A 21,403-nucleotide genomic window follows, 5' to 3' on the forward strand; every position below is an offset into this window, starting at 1 on the left:
GAAATTGCAATTAATTTTTTTATAACTACAATTATTTATCCTTTTAAAATTATTCTCATTGGTTCAGTTATTTAACCTGATTCTTGTTATGCTTATTTCTTAATACAAAATGGAATAAATGTTCATTTATCATATGAAGTGAGAAAAATAAGAACATCTGACAGAGAAAATTCCATATCTTCTAGGGATTTACATCTGACTGACTAAAAATGTGCTATTTATAGACGAAAATCTTTATTCACGTTAAATATATCTTTAAAAAATGCTCAAGAGATTTGCTAGCATGTTTTTTACTCTAAGAGGATCAAAGTAAGTGACATAAACCTATAATATAAAAATATCCTTCACTTAAATTGAGAGATATATAAATTTATCTTTTTCTTTGTCTTGAAACAAAAGGTTTTGCTTTTTAGTTTTCAGATATTTTTGATACAGATTGGAATTAAATGACATATCTTGAGTTTTTTTAATAACTGTCTATATTTTTAGAAACTGTCAAAAATTTCTTCAAAAAATTATGTAATTATTACCAAGCACTTCTCTAAAAATTAATGTTTTCTATTATAGATAAAAACGATTTATTAAAATCATCTTTTTTATGTCCAGGAAAATATTTAAAACAAATAAAAATGCTTTCCAAAAAATACATTTTTTACATTTTTACGATACCAATGATCAGTGTCAGAATAAATCTTAAATTATTGTATAAATAGATTTTGACACAATCTGAAATCTTTCTGTAAGATAGAACTTCTGATAAACTTTAAATTCAATTAATGTTACACTATAAATTCTTAATAATTATAACGCATAAAATTTCCTTATTCTCTTAGGTATACATTTCAGAGGTATTTAAAGAAATATTTTGTTAATAATACACTTGTAGGAGCATTGTTGACTTTGAAAATGAGAAAATTATCAAGAAAATTATCTTTCTTTTGAAGTAGATACCTTTGAGTGCTTTGTATATTAGATTGCATTTTCTTCCTTTGGTAATTTATTTATCTTTGGGGCTTTGCATTTCTTCTTTAACTAAAACAAATGCTCTTATTTATTGAAAATGATAAATTAAATGTATCTTTAAGCTTTTAATGCATCGTCATATTAGTTTGCTTATATTAGTTATACTGCTTATATTAGTTTGATTTTATAATTTTCAATATTTAATGTTGAGAAATATTTTAACATTTTGGTGTTTCTAAAAGTTTTTAAAATAAAGACAAAGGGTAGTTTCTTTTCTTTCAGATGATAACCCAAAGTCACATGATGGTTTTGTCGTTAATTTTTTCTTTAAACAAATTTGTTTATAAATTAAAGTCGAATAATCTAAGAAGATGTGTTAACTAAACAAACGACTCGTCTCATAGGAAAATAAGAAAATTATTTTGATTAAATGAAGCAAACCAAAGCTATTATTAACCCTTTCTAGGGCCGTAGGAAGTATGCTTCCTACCAAATTTATCAATCTTTGTATGGAATTATGTAGGTTGGCATAAGTTCTGACAATTTTTTTTGGTAAGTCAGAAACTTAGATGCTTCAGTTCTTTATCTCAGACAAAATGATGTGTCTTGATTTGTTACTTAATAATTAATTAACCAAATTAAATTTATCTAATAAGCTAAATGAATCCCTTTTCTTATTCTAATTTCAAGCCTAAAAATATTTTAACATAATATGACTAGAAAAAATTGGCCCTTTAAAGGGTTAATTTTGTCTTAATGGGAGAATTGCGTTAGTTGACCTCTGAAAGTACGTTACTAATCAATGATTATTTTATTCAAAATGCACTGAATTCATAAAAACGCTATTAAAAATAGTCTCATGGAGGTCGAATTATTTTATTTTGCATTCAAAACTGCTTACTAATATACAACATAGGTTAATTAAGTAATGCTTGCATGATATTTTGCTTTAGATCAATTAAAAATCATCTCGTTTATGCATCACGAATTTGAATGACATTGTCCTATCATTTGAAGGTGCCCTTCCCTAAATTATTGCTGTTTGCTTGATATCGCATTAATTCAAATTATAAAATTTTAATGTCGCATCAATATAATTTGATTCCTTTTCGTGTTTTTAGTTGCATCACCATAATTTTATTTTAAAAAATTGATACAAATCTTTTGAAAACAATTTTTTTTGGTATAAATTTTTCAACGATTTCAATAAGACAAAAGAAATGTAAAATTTTCTTTATTATTATTTTTTTAATTTTTAACCTCTTAACCTTGAATATTCTATCATAGCCTACCTATTAAGTGACGTATTTTCTATTTCTGTGATTGGTGTTTGAGAAAATATGATTAAAGAATGCATTAGATGACTCTTTTTATAGAGTAGAAAAATGATTCTAAATTAACATGGCAACTATATCAATCAGAAGCATTATAAAATCGATAGTGAAAAAATGTAATTATTAATTTATTACAAATTAATTCATGTGGGTTAGTATAAATTATTATAACATTCTTTATAATTTATTGTAGTTGAATTGCTTTCATGTTTGGAAACTTTCAAATAAAATGTAACTCAATTTTTAAGCATTAAAATTTTGAAATTTTATAAATTCGCTCTAACGCAATAATAATACAATATTTTCTTATTGTTTTCAGAACTAATGTAATTCTTCTATTAATTTTAATGAAATTATGATTCCTAATAAAAATAGAGCTTATACAGTGGTTGAGATTTTGAGAAAAAATGATTACTAAAAGATTCCGTAATAATATCTGTAATATAGAAATATATAAAAGAATAAAAGTTGAAGAATAATTTTTCAAAGAAGTGTGAAGAGTTTTAAATTTATTAAACTACAAGAAGAAAATATTTTTTAATGAAAATTCTGGAGGTCAAAGCAAAAAAAAAAAAAAAAAAATCATTAAAATGTGTGGCATTGCATGTCAGGTAATAGGTAAAAAGGTCAGGTGATCGTATAAAAGAAAGCTTTTATTCACCAAGTAAAATTTAAATTATTCTATGAATGTGACAACTATTCCTATTTATCTAGAACATCTAATAAAACTTCTCACGTTTCTGCAATTTTTATTTTGACTTACAAAATTTTGTTAAAATATTCTTTTTTGCTGTTTAGAGAACTGACAATAGCGAATTTAAAAGGTTTTTAAAAATATATATTAAATTTTAATCTAATATATTTTCGAAATTTTTAAAACACAAACCACTTCAATCCCAGCGTATTGCAAGTTCTGCAGGAAACTATTGATTCCTTTTTTGCATTTTGCAGAATAATAAACCCTTTGCTTGGAATAAATAGCTTATGCATTAGAAATAAGCCATCAGTTGTAGTCTGATTCTTGAACTGCAATTTTAAAGCCTTTACATTCGTGTTGTATACCAAAAGAGAGCTTATTTATGCACCGTGTTGCTACGCAATTTTTTTTTCAAGACCCAAAGGGGGAAAATCAATGGCCAACCTAAGCAGCAACTTGCTTTTATTGCGGTATTGATTATCGTGTTTCCGCCATGGAAAGCTTTGTTTGCAGTTATAAGTACTAAAACACGCGATTCATTGATATCTGAAATGGTTTCGTATATCGGAACTATTTTAAAGCTGTTTTTGTGAATGCCAGCGCCAACCCGCCATTTAAGAGAAAAAGGGGCCATAAATCGGAACAGAACTATCATTTTTTTATATATCTTTAAAAAATATTAGTGTTTTATTGGAGGGGGCAGTAAAAACTAATGGGTCAGAAACATTTTTTTTTTTGTATCCATAAATATAATAAATTATAGCATCACCTATTTATGTGGGTGAAAATAGTTTTTTTGATCATGTTACTGATTAAGAAATAGCAGGTTTCAATGTCGGCATAGTTGAATTGTTTGTCTTTTATTTTTAAATATTCCTGCATATTTGAGAAAAGATTTCGTTTGTATAAAAAATAAAAAAATGCTTTGTCGCATTAACTAAGTAGAACATAAACGTTAAAAATATTTCTTTCAAGTAATAGCGAAATTGTCACTTTTCAAACAGAAAATTTTCTTTTAAAGAATAATATTTCATGTAATTTACAGTGAAATTATTGTTATCAAAATATACAGGGTGAGAACAAATGATGAACCCGATTTAAAAAAAATCATATTTTCGAAACTACCGCACATATTACAATATGTGTTACATAAATTTAAAGAGAAATATACCAAGTTTTTTTTCAGTTACAAATTTCCAATGTGTGACCCTCTTGTTACACGACATACGACCAATCTGTACATTCCAAACATTTTGAAGCATTTTATTTTGTCTGTTATCTTTGACGTGACCCTACAAAAAGAAATCATTGAGACAAGACAGTGTTTACGTGCCACCAATGCCGAAAACACTGCCAGAACTTAAAGAGCACTTTCGTGCAGCATTCAGAACAATTGACAGAGTGATGTTACAAAATGTTTGGAACAAACTGGATTACAGATTGAATATATCAAACATATGTAACTGAAATTTTTTTTTGTATATTTCTCTTTAAATTCATGTATCACTTATTTGAATAGGCCCAGTAGTTTCAAAAGTATTATTTTTTAAAATCGGTCCATCATTTCTACTCACTCTGTACTTCTCCAATGTCTTTGTAGTTGATATGTACTCTTACGAAACTTCAGTTATTTGTCAAACATATTTTGTGAAACATATTCAAACGTATTTACATTTCATCTTCCAAATGAATTTAAAAAATATTTTTCTCAATTTTTAATTTACACAAAATACAAATTGGATTGTATTGATTGCCTAATCTTTTATGTATAATTGATTAATTCATATAGTAAAACGTTAAAAGTAAATATTTTTGTAATTAAACCAATTAGATTAACTAGTACAAATCTAACAGTTGTGTGTTCTAATATGAGATTTTTATAAAATACAGATTCATTTATTTGATGACGTTTATTGATGATAAACGGCATCAAACGGATTCATTTATTTGATGATAAAAAATATGAAATTATAACATACATATTCGATTTTGTTTTACATACAGTTTTATCAACTTAAGCTTTATTGAATACAAAAGACATGAAAAATTAACTAATTAATAGAAGTTTACATCGGTAGTTTAAAATAAATATTTTTGGATGGTTCTAATAACACAATACATAAAAATAAATTGAATTGAAAACTGTTATTATGGAAATTATTATCACCTTTATTTTTCTTGCAATAATATTGTCATCAAACCAATAAGTAATAATTCATTTCGATAATTCTCCAAGATATAAAAATTCAGCCAAGTATTTAATGGACTTTTTTATATGCAAAATACTTTAGTAGCTTAAAGTTTGTGAAAAAGCTTTAATAGTTTTGAGTTTAAAAAAGGGTCTTATAAATATTAACAAAACATATATAAAATGTGTATTTCATCCAATGCTTTTTACAAAAATACCTATTTGCAGTTTATTTCTATTCATAGAAGACTTTAATACTTAATATTTCCTTTTAGACTTTAATACTTCCTATTAAGGCACTTTCAAATTTCAGTATTTTATAAGAATATTACATCAAAAGAAATGTTAATGTTTCCTCGAAATGACGTCGAAAACTATGAGAGTGGCTGCTTTTCCCCTTAGCCATTAATATCCAATTTTAAAAGCTGGATAAGAAGTTTTAGGGAGAAATATCAGTGCGGTACCAGGTTAATGAGTTCTCTTCAAATATTTTAATTCATTTATTCTGTTGGAAAATTTCCGCATTATAAGCATCAGAGAGTATCTATCTAATATTTATAAAATAATATTTAAATTTTCTTTCTCTTTAGCATTCTGCCCTATATTATTCATTACGTATATAGATGAAATTGGATTTTCTAATAGTGCTATGTCTATATATGTAATAAGTGTAGAATTATAATTTTTTTAAAAATTGTAACGGGAAAATTCTCATAAAGTGAATATTTTATCACGAAATAAATTCTTAACACAAAAAAATGTATGCAATTAATATGAAACAGAAAATTTTGTATTTAAATTTTATATACTGGTACAGATTGCAATTCAGCAGTGAAATATGTTTCTTTTCCAGATTATTTCACTTAATTTCGTTCATTTAGCAATGAAACTGTGCATGTATACATTTTAGTTCATTTATTTTGGGATAGTTGAGAAGGAATATTAATTGTTGTTCAAAATTAATGTTAAGATAATAAATATAACAGACATTTTTAAGTACGCTCTTTGCAGAAAATAATTTTTAGCCAAAACATATAAAATATAATTATATGACAAGGAGATTAAACCGTAATAAATGTCATATGAAACAAAATTTCTAAATATTCATTAAAAAATCAAAATTTATTTCAGCGTTTGCTTTTTTAAAAATCTCCAATGAGCCATAAAAAAGAACAAGATTAATTCATTACCAACACATATGCTCAAAGTTATGTTATTTTGTTTATTTTTTTGGCATAATCGCCATGTATTGTTTCGCCACTTTTCGATGATAGTACTTCGCTAAGGGGTATTACGCAGAAACATTTATTATTATTACATTTCCTGTTTCCTTTACTAATCTCTGATTTTGTTATATAAGAAAAGCTAATATCTGCTTTTGAAAGGACAATGTCTAGATACATTTTTAAAGATAAAAATCTAAACATAATATTAATTAAAAATTAAACTTAAACAATAATTAAGCTTACTTAATTATTAATTAAATATTAATTTATAGTTAAGCTCTGAGAAATACTAAAATTTTATATTTTCATCGTAAACACATAACAAAATGTTTTAAAACTCTACAGCTATAAAAAATAAATGAAAAATTTATTACAATATTCTATGTTTGCAAACACTGAAGAATTTTTCAAATAAAAATATACAAATTATATTTGTTTTTTAAAAATATTGTCTTTTAAATTTAAAGTTGGTTAACATATTTCAAACATCATGAACTAATACAATCGTTTTTCAGCTTTTTTTTTCTTCATATTTTAAACATATATATGAAATGCATATTTTAAATTTTCCTTTTTGCTAAACAAACATACTTCGGGCCTTCGGAATCGAAAACTTTCAGCTTTTAAAATAATGGTTGCAATTCTATGCAAGAGCTGTTGGAACTTACAAATAATGGTCGCTATTTCGAGTGATTGTTTGATCTTTAAGTTACAATTTGCTTGCGTAACGTTAGTAATGTGATCTCAAATCACCCTTATTACGACCTTTCAACGACTAGCCACTTGTCATTTGTTAAATATGCACTCATCGAAAGGTTTTAGCACAAAATAGTTTCCAATCAAAATGAGTGTTCCAAACTATCCATCCTTTTAAGATGATTGCTTTTGGTGCTTTTTCGAATTTTCATAAGATGCGAGTCAGAGAGTTTATGGTAGTTGCAACGTTTGTTATCGTCCGAAAGTAGTTTGAATACAGGAAAAATATCCATAAATTTTTAAAGGATGCTTGGAATTATATTGGTAACTAAACAACTGATGAATTTAATATTATGAGAAATTGGTCGCAGGCATTTCTTCCATTATTTTTTTACGTGCACTTCATGACACGTCGGTCAATAATATTATATTTGAGAGGTTCGTGAAAGAGAAGTATGGTTATGCGACAATTGGGCCTAAATAATCGATTTGTTTTTCATATTTCTATGGTCATTATGAGAACTACCACAGGTGGCAAAATTCCCTTTCTTGTGGTTGATATCTTGTCTTTAAGGTTTGATTATTACAAGAATAGAGTATCGAACAGTCATAAATATTGGATTGCGTATATTTTGGAGAATCATCTTGACATTAATTTTATTTTTATATCTTGTATTTCATTCTAAATAATGTTTTTGTGTGTAATTTAATAATTTCAACGAAATAATTCGTAGATGAAAAAAAATGTAGGAAATTTAGGTTTAGTAAGAATAAATTATGCCATTTTTCTTCAATGGAATCTTTTACTTTTGCGTATTTCACGTAAAATATTTATAATAAAGCGACTACCCCAAGAGTTATAATGCATTCAAGACAATATACAAGAAATTTTAAAAGAAAAACGCATTTTTATATTAGAAATTATTGTAAAGTAATAGACAGCAGCTATTTAACATACAAGACCACTAAAAATGCTATTTTATTAATATAAATTATTTATCATATGTTTCTGAAAAAGAAAGCAATTTATTTTCTTTTGTTATAATGATCATGCGTAATAATTATTTACTAAGCATTAAATGTCTAAGGAAAGGAAACATGTGAATTTCTTTATTTTACCTTAAATATCTTACTAAAACTTTCAGTTTAGTTGCTTAACTTAACAATAAATTTACTATAATTAGTTTCAATCACAAAAGATAACTGCTTTAAAATTAAAATGTTACTGTTGAAAGTCAATTATTTGCATTCTTATATTAAAATGTTTCTTGATCTTATTTTCTAGAAAACGCCCAGAATGTCTACTATTAAATTTAAAGTGCATTCTTTTATACATAAATTTAATTTTAACTAAATAATTCTCCAGTCCAGGTCAGAATTTTAGAATAGAAGCATATTTTCTTTCCCTAGAGCTCTAATAATTTTATAATTGCCTTTTCTACCGTGCTGTTTTTAAGAGTAATTTTCTTTATTAAGACATATTCTTTAAAATGAAATTGTTTATTTTCTTAAAATAAGGAATAAAACTGTCTTTTACCCGCAACATTGTACTTATATGTAACTAATTTTTATTTTGTCGTATAAGGAATATACAGAGAGAGAAAACTTTATAATCATCAAAATCTTCGAACTCGAGATGTTCAACAAATCTTCACATTTTAACCGCCTCTGAGTCCGAAAAACATATTTCGGATAGTATGTTTCTCTGGGAACACGATAGCTTAAAAACGCTTTGAACTAAGTAGATGAAACTTGGTATGAACATTTCAAAGCAAATTTGCAAATTTTGAACGAAATCCATTCAGATAAATCTGTCTTCTTGGCAATTCGAGTACAAGAGAGATTAACAACTATAAAACGTAAAAAGATATATAGATAAAATTTGGTGTCCTTGTTTAGTGTCTAAAATGTAGATTCTTACCAAATTCGGCATTAAACCTGTCAAATGGTTAACCGTCTGTCGGTTTGCATTTTCGCATGCATTTGGATGCAATAAACTCATAACGCATTGACTTAAACCAATGAAATTCTGTATGTGATTTTGTGATTGCAATTGATCCCCATCCAATAATGTATCAATCAAAGGGAAAAAATCCATTAAAATACACATTTATACAGTAAAAATGATAGATTTACGCTAAAAATCTATATTTCCTAACTATTGTTCTCAAAAATATTTCCTAAATCTATGTTTCTTTAACTAACTAGCACAATTTTATGCAGATGAAAAGGGATAAGTCCTTTAATGGAGGATCTGCTGGAAAATTTCGGGGAGACCACGTACGATTTCTTAATAAAAAGCTTTACTTTCACGGAAAGCATTCCACTACTTGTTTACCTTTTTTCTAAATTACTGAGTTGCTGGAACTTCTCGGCGCATGATTGCAGAAGCTATTTTTTTTTATTAAATAATAATGCTTGATTAGCTGTCACGAGCTGAAATACGATTTTATCCGAGAAGTAAAAAAGCAAATAATTATTCAGGAAAACTAATGAAGGTTATTTATAAATTCATAAATTTTTCAAAAAAAAAAAAAGAAAGAAAGAAAGAAAGAAAGAAACGAAAAACAAAGAAATCCGTGTTTTTTGTCATAATAATAAAAATATTTTATCGAAACAAATTTCACAAAAGAAATCCACGCATAATTTTTTTATCATAAAAGAAATAATAAAATATCTTTTCACATTTTTTTTTTAGTTTTTCAGCTTTTTTCAGAATATATACAAGAAGACTGTAAGAAGTTTAATTATTTATTCTTATCACTTAAACATAAGAATTTAAATTATAATAATTTTTGTAAGAGTTATAGAATCCTATTGATATTTTTTTATCGTCTGATATTTTCTTTATAATGTTTGTACTAAAGATTCACTAGTTTTACATGTAGTAGTTGCATATAACGCATATTTCTCGTTAAATGTAGACTGAATGTTCTCTAAGATCTATACAGATCTAAACCATTAAAAATACAAATACTACAAATCACTTTGATATTGAATGCTAATTTTTTGCTAACTTTTATTCCTTGCACTATTTCAAAAGATTATAATTAATCTGGGTCAAAAAGTTTAAGTTAACTCCTTAATTAAACTCTACTTTGTGTTGTATCGTAATTTTTGTATTATATTTATGCACGTTACTTTTTTCTTGTCATATGACCTAAGTTATATATTTTGTTTAATATCAGGGGATTCGTTCACATATCATTTCAAAATATTTAAAAAAAGATTGCAAAGGTTTTTTTTTTTTTTTCGAATTTCTTTCTACTCCGAAATAATATTTCTATTAAACGCTCTCCTTAAACAATTTATGTAGATTGTAAAATACGTGTGTATTTGTTGAAATAAAGCCCAAAAACAGAAAAAAAAGCTATATAATGAACGAAATCAAGATTATAGTGCTTGAAAATGTTTTTTTAAACATGCTTGGATTTCAAAAAAAATCCTTCACTTATACACAGAAATAAAAATAGACAATGCACAACAATATAATTTCCATAAAAATTATTTTTAAGCCAATTTGAAAACATTCAACTAAGATAATGGAAATTAAAAAAAGATTCAATCTCCGTTAGACGTAGCTATATTATGCCTCATTCTAAACGTGGTGATCCTTCGTATGACACGAGTAGTCATTTTTAATTTTTAATAAAACATATATAATATGTTTAGCTCCAGGTTGATTACTTATATTCTAGCAATCTTATTGAAATAATAAATAAATAATCCATTAATAACAGCAATAAGTTATCACACATTAAAATTTAAATTCATTCCATTTTCACTGTATAAATTTAAAATCTCTACTAATAATAAAGGAGAAAATGTGTGTGCGCGTTCTACTCTAAAGAACAGACAGTGTGACCTAAGGCTACTAAATTTGGCACAGATATATTTTAAGGGGTGGAAATGTGTTCCTCGGGGAGAATTTCGTAATTTAATTAAAATTTTAATTAATTAAAAATTTAAGTAGAATTTAGGCGTTGTATGGCGATAACTTTCGAAATTATTAAGAAATAAAATTATAATAATGAAGAAATTAAAACTTTTGGTGATATGACCTGTCAGATCGTCTTTATATTTCATGCCTTTTTTGGAAGCGAAATGGTTCTTTAATGGCAATTCTAAAGACCTCGAGAGATAGTTTAAAAGGGTTTAAACAATCGACAATTGATCTCAAGCTGAAATATAACATATACTCAAGCTTTCTAAGAGATAGACAGCACCTAGTGGAGGGTTAAACTTTAAGTGAAGGAATATAGAAAAATTTAAAAAAAAATAAACAATCTCTTTATGAAATTATTAAATTATATGAAAATAAAGGAATAGTAATAAATAAATGAAAATATGAATATAAATTATTAAAAAGAAAGCGTTTTTGATTCGCATCGGAATATTTTTAAAAAGGATTATTCTTCGAAATATTTCTTAAGATCTTGAACTGTTTTGTACAATATGTACAAATAGAAATGCTTTTTTTGTTTTAGGAATCTGCCATCCATACAGATCTTTAAGCTCTATGAAATTTAATATTTGCTCCCTTTCTTAGGGCAAGAAATCCGTTTTTCGTTGCGAATCTCTTTTGCATTTTCCTCTTATTCTGTCCTTACAATTTGCGAACACAGTTACAGGGAGCAAAGTATTTTATTCCCATAGCACGATTTCAAAAGTGATTTAACATTAAATTTTTTTCTTATTGTCTCGTCCTCTTTCAAAAGAACATAAGGCAAGAAAGAACCAGCATAACCGGAAGGCATAACCTTTCAGATTCACTCAAATCTTGATGGGAGCATTTTAAGTCTCGAAAAAAGAACTAACAAATGCGTCATAAATGGAGTATTGAATTCAGATATATATTCAGAAGTCAAAGATGACTTGGAAAATTATATTATGTTTTAGAAACAGACAAATGAAACTGGAATGTGACTTAAATGTTAATATTTTAAACTATGTCTGAGTTAAAAGTTAAAACTAAGTTCTGAAGCAATTCATTTTTTTATATATGAAAAGTAAATAATATACCTTGCGTTGGTAAGCCATTTTAATATGAAAACGTTATAGGGATTGAAAAGGGAACTAATTATATGAAACCATCGTGTTAATATTAATTTTTTAAGGATTACTCGCTTTGAGAGACCAACTTATTCGACTCAGAATATTAGTTTTACTTAATTATGAAATTATTAACTTAACAATAACTTTTCTTTTAAGTAACACATAAAAAATATGAAGTTAATCCAAAGTGAAATCTCTGTGAAAATGAACTTTCTTTTAGTACATTGTTAATAATTTATTATATGTGCTATAAGTTATTTTAAATGGGCCGTTTTGATACTGTTGAGTTAAAAATCTATACATTGATGGTCAAATTTAACACACTAAATCAAAAAGAATAAGGTGAGAAATATTGTAAAATATCTCTGTCATTATAATATTGGTATAAAGAATTATATGACGCTTTAAATACCTAAGCAATGTAATCTGGAAAAGAAATTTAATTTCTAAACACAATACAAAGGAAACTATTTTAAAAACTCATATAAAAAGTGTTAATTAACAAAATGTTCCTAAAAAATTTTTGTAAGGAGTAAAAGATTTTTTTAAAAAAAAATTTTTTAGTCGCAATATCTAAAAAAAAAGAAGTCAGAATTATAATAAACTGTGCAATTTAAACGAAACCCTGATTCCGCGAATACAAAGTAAAACAAACATCTATTACCACCTTGTAAAAATATCAATTTGAAGCTATTACTAGAAAATATTTTTAAAAAAAAAATCTCTTCATTCTTTTTCCTAAATTAAAATATCTTCTTTATGAAATAAAAAGTCTCTTCATTCAATACTCTTAAATTGGGAAACAAAATTTTATAAAGTGTATAACATCACAAAATTTTAAGTGGAAATTAATTTTGGAGTTAATATATTTTAGGAATCACTAAAGCAAACTTTTCTAATCGCAGTTTTAACAGCGGAAAAATTGGTGATGTGAATAAAATCTTTGAGGAAGTAATGAAATTAATTTAATTTTTGCTTTACGCAATGAAATATATATTATGCTGGTGTCCTGGCATAGGGGTAGCGCGTCTTCCCTGTGATCTGGGTCTCCCGGGTATGAGACCTGGTTCGGGATGGTTGTTCTTCATCTGTGTTCAATCCGTGAAATGTGTAAATGTGCCCCCCTATAAAAAGGGGTTATGCAAGCGAAGGTAACGCATGAGTAGCTAAGACGCATTCTTGGCCCTAGATGGCGCTACTGAAAGCAAGAGACGCTCTCTCGGCTTAAAATCGCTGACTTCGTCAGCGGGCTTGTCTAAAACAAGTGCCATAAGAAACAACAACAAATATATATTACAGTAAATCGTTAACAATTTCAAAAATAATTGTTAGAAGTATGTAAAATAATTATACGACAGTTAAATTAGTATACAAAAAATTATTTTTTAAAATTCATAGATGGTGTAAAAATTTTTTCCGAAATACTATAAAAATCTTTTCCCAAATGCTAAAATAAATGAAGCAAAAACGATGGTAAAAACTAACTTAATTTTTAACTGAAATCTTAATTACTCTTTTAGGCCGTTAAAAGTTAACAATGACCGTTTTCTTATTTTCAAATATACCATGTGCCTAATTTCATCAAAGTGTAACAAAAATTATGGATTTGTATATGAAATGCACAAATATAAACACGAAAAAATTTTCTTTTGTACAAGGGGTGTTCAAATGAAAAGGTACGAAACGACTCTGTGGGTATAAATGAAGATTTTATTCAAAGTATATACCATAGGCCTGAGCACAACGGTCCCATTGATTAACGAGCTAAAGCATTCCCAGAATTCATGTGGCCGTGACGAGACCCAGTCCTTCACAACGTCGTTGAGTTCGCCATCTGAGTAGAAACGCTTCCCTTTCAGATGATTTTCAGGGGAACAAACTCATGAAAATCGCAGAGTGACATGCCCGGGCTGTAGGGCAGATGGTCGATCTGCTCCTACTTGATGGTGACCAGTTTCGCGTGAGTGACGCTGAAGACGTGTGGATGCGCGTTATCATGCAGCAGAACCACACCCTCCGTGAGTAGCCCCGGTCTTTTGTTCATGATGGACCTGCATAGTCTTCGAAGTGTCTCATAGTACATATCGGAGTTAATGGTTCTTCTGTGCTCGAGGAATTCAATAAGTAGCAGACCTGCCACGTCATTCGGATGGAGCTCTTTATAAGAACCTCTGCTCTCTTCTGCGCATGCTCTGATCTACACCGGAGACTCCAATCGCATCCCTAGATGTCTCTCTACGCTCTCCCACAGCGGCATAAGTAAATATGTTAACAACGGTTACGTTGTTACAATGATTCGTACCTTTTCATATGAACACCTTTTGTATATTAAGATATTGAATTATGAATTATTTGTTTGGTGTCTGCCATAACTAAATGTTGAAATTAAGATGCATAACTGTGAAACTAAGCATTGACTGATATATTCTTAAATTCTACAAACTAGGCACAGGTATACTATCAGAAAGAAAATACAATTTATTGGAAATCTATTTCATAGAATTTTTACCTAAGAGTGTACAATTTTTTTATGAAAACAGAAATTTCTTCAATCATTTGCACATTTAAAAAACTTGGAAAGTTATAACATGTAAAAATGTTCTTTAATAGTTTATAAAAACAATCCTCTAATAGAAAACATTTTTGAGTTGTTATCTGATCTCAGAATCGCACACAATGAAAAAAAAATGAAGTGCAAACCAAAAGTTTAAGAATCAATTGAGATTGGCAAAATTTTAGATGTCTTTTAAGTATTAGAACAAAGATATAGCCAATTTTGAATACACTTAAAATTATTCAGACAAATTAATAAATATTCAGCTTTGTATAGTGTAAATCGTTGAAAAGCAACTTTTTTTTTGTTCCAATATTTCTTGAATACATTTATTTAATTTGAAGGCAAATCTGATGAGCAAAGCTTTTAAATGAGGATCATTGGGACTCCCTAAGAAAAAGCCATTTTAATCTATGAATAAAAGTCTATAATTCCATCTTCATTTTTATTATATGTTACTTTTTTTCTCTCTTCCACAGGATTTAGAGCCCTCCTCCTTTCCTTCTCCTTCTACCCCTCTCAGGAGGGACGAAGAGATGTCCACCCTTTTCTTCCGAGATGGTCTTCGGAAGATCGACTTCGTGCTCGCTTATGAGGACTCTGACTTCCGGCGAAACGAATACAGAGACATGTTTCAAAAGAATCTTCGCAAAGCAGGATTGGAACTGGAAATAGAGGACAAATCGGTAAGATTTTATACCACTGTTTTAATTGTCTGAATTTAATTTGGTTTAATTATATTAATGTCCCGTTTGGAAGAAACAGGCGTAAGGCTTATATTATGGTTTTATGGCACATGGTTTTTCAATATATTGTAAAGACATTATAAAGGCTTTAATAAAACCATTTACATCAGTAAATTTCATTGCGAGCTTGGCAGCCTTTAGTAGTTTGAAGAATCCAAAGACAGTATTCCAATTTTCACCACATATTGTTCAACATTAAGGTTATCATACTAGACAAGCATCTATGAAAGAAACTGAATGACCGGACCATTGCGACAGCAACACTGGCAAAAACTATGATTAAGTCCTAAAGGCTATCACCGGCCACGATACAATTCTTCCCGTGGGATGTGAATCCCATCATCAATAGCAAGTAGCCAGCTCCGAATATTTCTGCACCCACCAGGGTGGAGACAACCAACCACCTGACTCGAAGCTTCTCATCCTTATTTCTGAGGTGCCCTCTCTCGATGAGAGGTTCTTTATGTAATCTAGTGGAATAATATCGGATGAGCATGGGCATTACTGGCACCCTTTTTGTCATGATTTCGTTGATACTATTGTAATAACATTTGCATTTAAGCATTATTTGTGCTATCTGTTGGACTAAAAAAACAAAGAACCATAATAAAAATCTTACTATATATTATATTCAGTGGTTCTTTCGTAATAAATTCTTGTAATCAGGGACAGACTTTGTCATCACCCTGCATAAAATTCAAAACATTAATAACCTGCAACTTGACATGTAATAAATATGTACCAAAATCTTTTCTACATTGACAGAAAAGCCATACCAATATTTCATTTTTTACTGAAGACCCTATTACTTCCAAACGATGACGTCAAAATTCCATTCTTTAATATTACAAAAAAAATATCCCCTAAATGTGAAACTACCATTACTCAATACTTCGGAAGTTCCTATGAATAGAAATCAGAAAATACGAGTGTAAAGGGGTGAATTCTACCCGAAAGCACATTTCCATCAACCACTCACCATCTTTTCTTGACACCTCTTAAGGTGTCGGGGGAGGGGCACTCTGAATAATCGGTATTCATTGCTAGTAAGTCGAATGGAAGATATGAAACGGAAAATCCCATTCGAATTTGAGGAAATAAATCTTGAGTCTGGATGATATGAAGGGCTTCAAATGCCAGGCATAAATGTCAGATGAATTTTGAAGTTCAAATAAGGCTGCTCAGCGGAGATTAATTTATGGAAGGAATTTTAAGTACGTGAACTGCTGTTTTGAAGTGGAAGGAGATTATTAATGACAAAGGTTAGGAAAATCTACGCACCGTTCGGTTACAGTTACCCAAAATAGATTGTATTTGTTGTGGATTATAAAATTTCTGTCGTAGTCTTTTAGAAGAATTTGAATAAAATTGTTTTGTGGAAATGAATATTAATGACAAATGTTTGGTCCAGAATGTTTTCCATTCGACATAAGTTCTTATTAATAAATTGTCTGTTATGTAACATATATTTTCAATTTCAGACTTTTAAATGACTTTTTCCGAAATAGTATTTTGTAATCACTTTTCCATTTATTTATATTTTATTTTGATAAATTATTCAAAATTAATTTATTATTAATAATGTAATACATGTTGTTAATTTTACTTTTATATAATACTTTAATTATAAAGCAAAAGATTATTGTAAAGGGTGTCCCAAAATTAACTCAAGATTTGAATTTGCCACCATTCATGCAATAAAGCGTTGGCAACTCTATTAAAAGACATTTGACAGCTGATAGTTTAGGGTTAGTAAAAATGGAGTGTTGAACTTGCACGATAGAACAACATGTTAACTCAGGATTTGAATTAAATAAAAAAAGTTTTCTTCTTTAAATTGTTATATTTTTATTGAATCGTAAAGAACACAGGCTAAAGTTATGTATGGAATAAAACATAGGGCATATAGCCTCCATGGCTTTGCTGGCACATACACACTCTTTTGTCGAAATTTTCCTTGACCATTTTGCATAAATGTGCTGAATTTCGTTAATGCAGCGTTGAATGTCCTCCTTCAATGTGCATTCTTGTGGGCTTGTTGGCAGAGGCCTTTGACTTCAAATAACCCCATAAAAACATCCAATGGTGTTAAATCACACGATATAGGAGGTCAATTCTCAAATTTTTAAAATGTGGCCGCAAGACTTTCATTATTTTTGAAATATTGTTCAAGAGTGAAAACACGTTGTTCTGTCGTGTAACGCTCTATTTTTACTAATCCTAAATTATCAGCTGTCAAATGGCTTTTTTAATAAGGTTGCCAACAAATTTTTCTCATAATCTTTAAAAACTGTTTAAAATATTTTTTGCCTGTTAATTGTTCATGTATAGCAAAATAATCCTCTACCATATGTCTAAATTTACTAGTAGTTGCCTTTTTATCAATTCAATATAAGAGATACGATTCAGTTATGTAATTAACCCGTATAATATATAGTTCATTCATGTTGTAGATAAATATCCAGATTTAAAGTAGTTAATTTTTTTCCAATCTCTTTTTCAGAATTTTCTGTCTATTCTTTAACCCATTATTCTTATAAAATTTGGCATGATACTCAGTGCCTGTTTTGCGAAGTGGAAAGTATTATTGGTATATCCTGGTAAACCTAAAATATCAAAAGGATATTACTAATTAAGAATTATTTAACATCAAGAATTATTTTAGAAAATTCGTGAAGAATTTCAGTATCTCATTAATTCCAGAAAGATATGGAAAATCCTTCCCTACCTCTTATTTAAATATGTAACAATCAAACCATTATATAGAAATCTAGACACGGATATGCTCCAATTATGAAATTATCTATAATTTTGTGTTACCGTTGGTAACGTTTTATGTCAAATATTTTCACAACTTAATATTGAAATAGTCATTTCGTATTAATTTAACTTAGATTTTATCAGCGTTGAGTAATTTTGTAAAGAACCTAAGAGAAACTGGCAGCAGTGTTTTATAGTAAATATAATAATGAGAAATGAAATATGTTTAAAACTAAAAAAAATCGGAATAATCGAAATAAAAAGTGTTTAAAATCTACTTCTATTGTTGTTCTAAAAGAAAGTTTCTGAAAAAAACAAGAAACTGAAGAACAATCAAAAACATTCAAATAAATATTCTTCAAAACATTCTTAAAAACTAAATTTATTACAGAACAAGTACAGTTTCGCCTGTACAGAAGACTCTAGAATTTGTTTTATGGCAATGAAACATAATTTCACTAGTTCTAATGCGAATGATATGCTATGTAAAAACCAATAACAACAACAATAATAATAAATAAATGAAAATGAGGTAAACTTTTTGTCAATAGATGGTGTCTGAACCGATTTAAGGCGAACATCCAATACATTGCATGTTTCATAAATTGGATCAAGTATTGCAATATGTTGTCAAATTTTTTTTATTCCAAATTTGTAACAGCGATACCGCCTTCAAAATGTTATTCTTATGCAAGATGGTGCACCAGCTCATGTTATTCACTCAGTTCAATCTTCCTTTATACGCTATTTCATATGAGACTGTGTGATAAGTCATTATCTTCGAACAATATTTTCACCAAGATCGTCTGGTCATACTTCCTACGAATTTTGGCTATGTTGTTTTGAAAGATTCTGTGTCTAAAGATAAATATCAGAGGATCTCTGATGTGAAGAACAATATTTCGCCTCACATCTGTTCAATAACATAGCGCACTTAATGTTTTTCAATAGGAAACAGTTTTCTGAATGAAACGCACTGTTGTGTTCGTGTCAACAAAAATGGAATGCAGACAAGCTTGATATTGAACTAAATCTTACTACATCATAAATGTTACTACCAAATTTAACATCAATTTATTTTTATTTCGAACTCTAATATCTTTTTAAAACAACAAACTCAAAAATTCAATAACATATCACTGTAGTTAATCTGAATGAACAACTATTTACAAAGTAATATTTATAATCGTATTTCTTAAAACTATGGATCTGTCTCTGAAGCTTTTTGAATAAGTGAATTTTAATTTTGATTACAACGAAAACAGTTTACCTTGATTTTTATCAGAACAAATCGCTTTAGATATTGTCGCAGTGCCACCTGCTAATAAAAATATGAACTTTTTTTTCGATTTTTGCAGATTTTTATTACATGCTATGAAGTTTTGTTGGGAGGCATAGAATCGGTTATTAGAACCTTCTGAATAATTATAACAATCACCTCTCCCTTTATACGTATATGTGTGTTTTATTTTTCAAATTTTTATTTTTAATCCCCTAAGTGACCAGTTATTTTTAAATTTCAACAGTGAGAAATACGCTATAAATATAGAAAAGCTATACTATTTGACATGTATCAGAATTTTTATACTCTTATCTATGGGCATTTAAAAATATACAAATAAGTGAAAAAATAATTTATTTTGTAGGTAAAGATAGTAATCTAAAAGAGGAGGTTCTACTATTGCAACTTCTAAAAAAACAAAACAAGAAATATCATTTTAAAATAAAAAAAACAATTCAATATGGACTTATAAATCATTTCTATAGATAAATTTATAAATTGAATATGATAAGACGTGAAGGAAACTGAATGTCAGACAGGTAATTCTTTTTGACTCTATACTGAATCCAAATTTCAAGAAAGAAATCGTTTTATGAAGGGCATACATTATGTATGGAGAGTACAAAATCTGATTGAATATGTCAGACGAGTAAATCTTAAAAGCAATGTATATAATAAATAAACTTAATCAAATTTATAAAGAATTAATATTTCTAACATTAAAATGATTTAAATACATATTTTTAACTGTTTTGTTTTATCTTTTTCTTTACCAACTGTCACAATAAATGTTGAAATTTCTTCAGGAAAGAAAAACTTTTTAGGTCTCAGTACATAATTTATTTAGAATTTCATAATTTTTGTTTATAACAAAGACCTGTTGACAACGTAAAGTATTCTGTGATAAAAAATACTCATTATTTAATGTTTTATTTATAACGATGCACAACTAAATCTATCTATTTCTTTCATCAAATCTGGAATACTAAGCACTCAAAAGAAAATTTGCCGAAAAACTGGTCCTCAATATTTTGTGGCATCTCCAATTTACAAATTTTTCTGAATGTTAAAATTCCATTTTTGGTCTTATTTGGAATCAGTTTCATTGTTTATCTGCGAAGAAGTCAATTTAAAAGCTGCAAGAGAAAGAAAAGAATAAAATTCGGTATGTTGTTCAATCTTCACAATTGAAGATACAGATAAAATTCGTCAAAGATAAGTTCGTGTGTCTGTCCTTTTCATGTGAATATTTTAATTCAAAAGACCCAGCGAGCTAGATGAATGAAATTTGACAGATGGTTTTCATCATCAGAGTTATTTAATTTGTATCAAATTTTGAGCGAAATACAATTTGGAAAAAAAATTCATTGAATATATGATTTTATATATGTGAAACAAGAGATATCGTTTCGATTACTGAAAGACGTAAATAAATGAAATTTGATGTATGATCCGGGCATGGAAACTGCGGATCTGTATCTTGCAAGAGAGAGGAGCAAAATGCATACTATATATTCTTTAATAGAAATGCGAAGTCTCCTTAATATAAATACGAGAAAAAGTTAAAAAGTAAGTCATATCACTGATACTCCAACCCATCCGAAGGCACACGGATAAAATAACTGAATGACCAGACCAGCAACACTTGCGGAAATTATGGTTGAGAACCGGTTATGGCCATAAGCGGCCACTCTATAACCCTTCCCTTGAGAAGCACGTCGCGTCATCGATGGGAGGAGCCAGACCCCTATCTTTCTGTGTACCCTTCAGGGTGGCGAGAACCAACCACCATACCGGAAGCTTCTCATCCTCATTTCGTGGTGCTCCCTGAGGGGAAAGTCAAAAAATAAAAGAGAATTGCAAGTTCTCTTTCCTGGGTTTGGTAACACTGCTAGTACCCAG

The 21,403-nt window shown here is 28.4% G+C and overlaps 1 protein-coding gene across 3 annotated transcripts in view; it reads left to right on the top strand.

Moving 5' to 3' along the window:
- LOC129968728 (anoctamin-4-like) overlaps positions 1-21,403 on the top strand; it is a 255,838-nt gene that overhangs the window by 72,356 nt on the left and 162,079 nt on the right. For all 3 annotated transcript variants that reach the window (XM_056082911.1, XM_056082912.1, XM_056082913.1), the window contains exon 2: positions 15,193-15,399. In XM_056082911.1, coding sequence (XP_055938886.1) covers positions 15,193-15,399 — 207 coding nt within the window. The remainder of the gene's footprint in view (positions 1-15,192; positions 15,400-21,403) is intronic.

This window comes from Argiope bruennichi, chromosome 5, assembly GCF_947563725.1.
Source record: "Argiope bruennichi chromosome 5, qqArgBrue1.1, whole genome shotgun sequence".
Classification (NCBI taxonomy): Eukaryota; Metazoa; Arthropoda; class Arachnida; order Araneae; family Araneidae; genus Argiope; species Argiope bruennichi.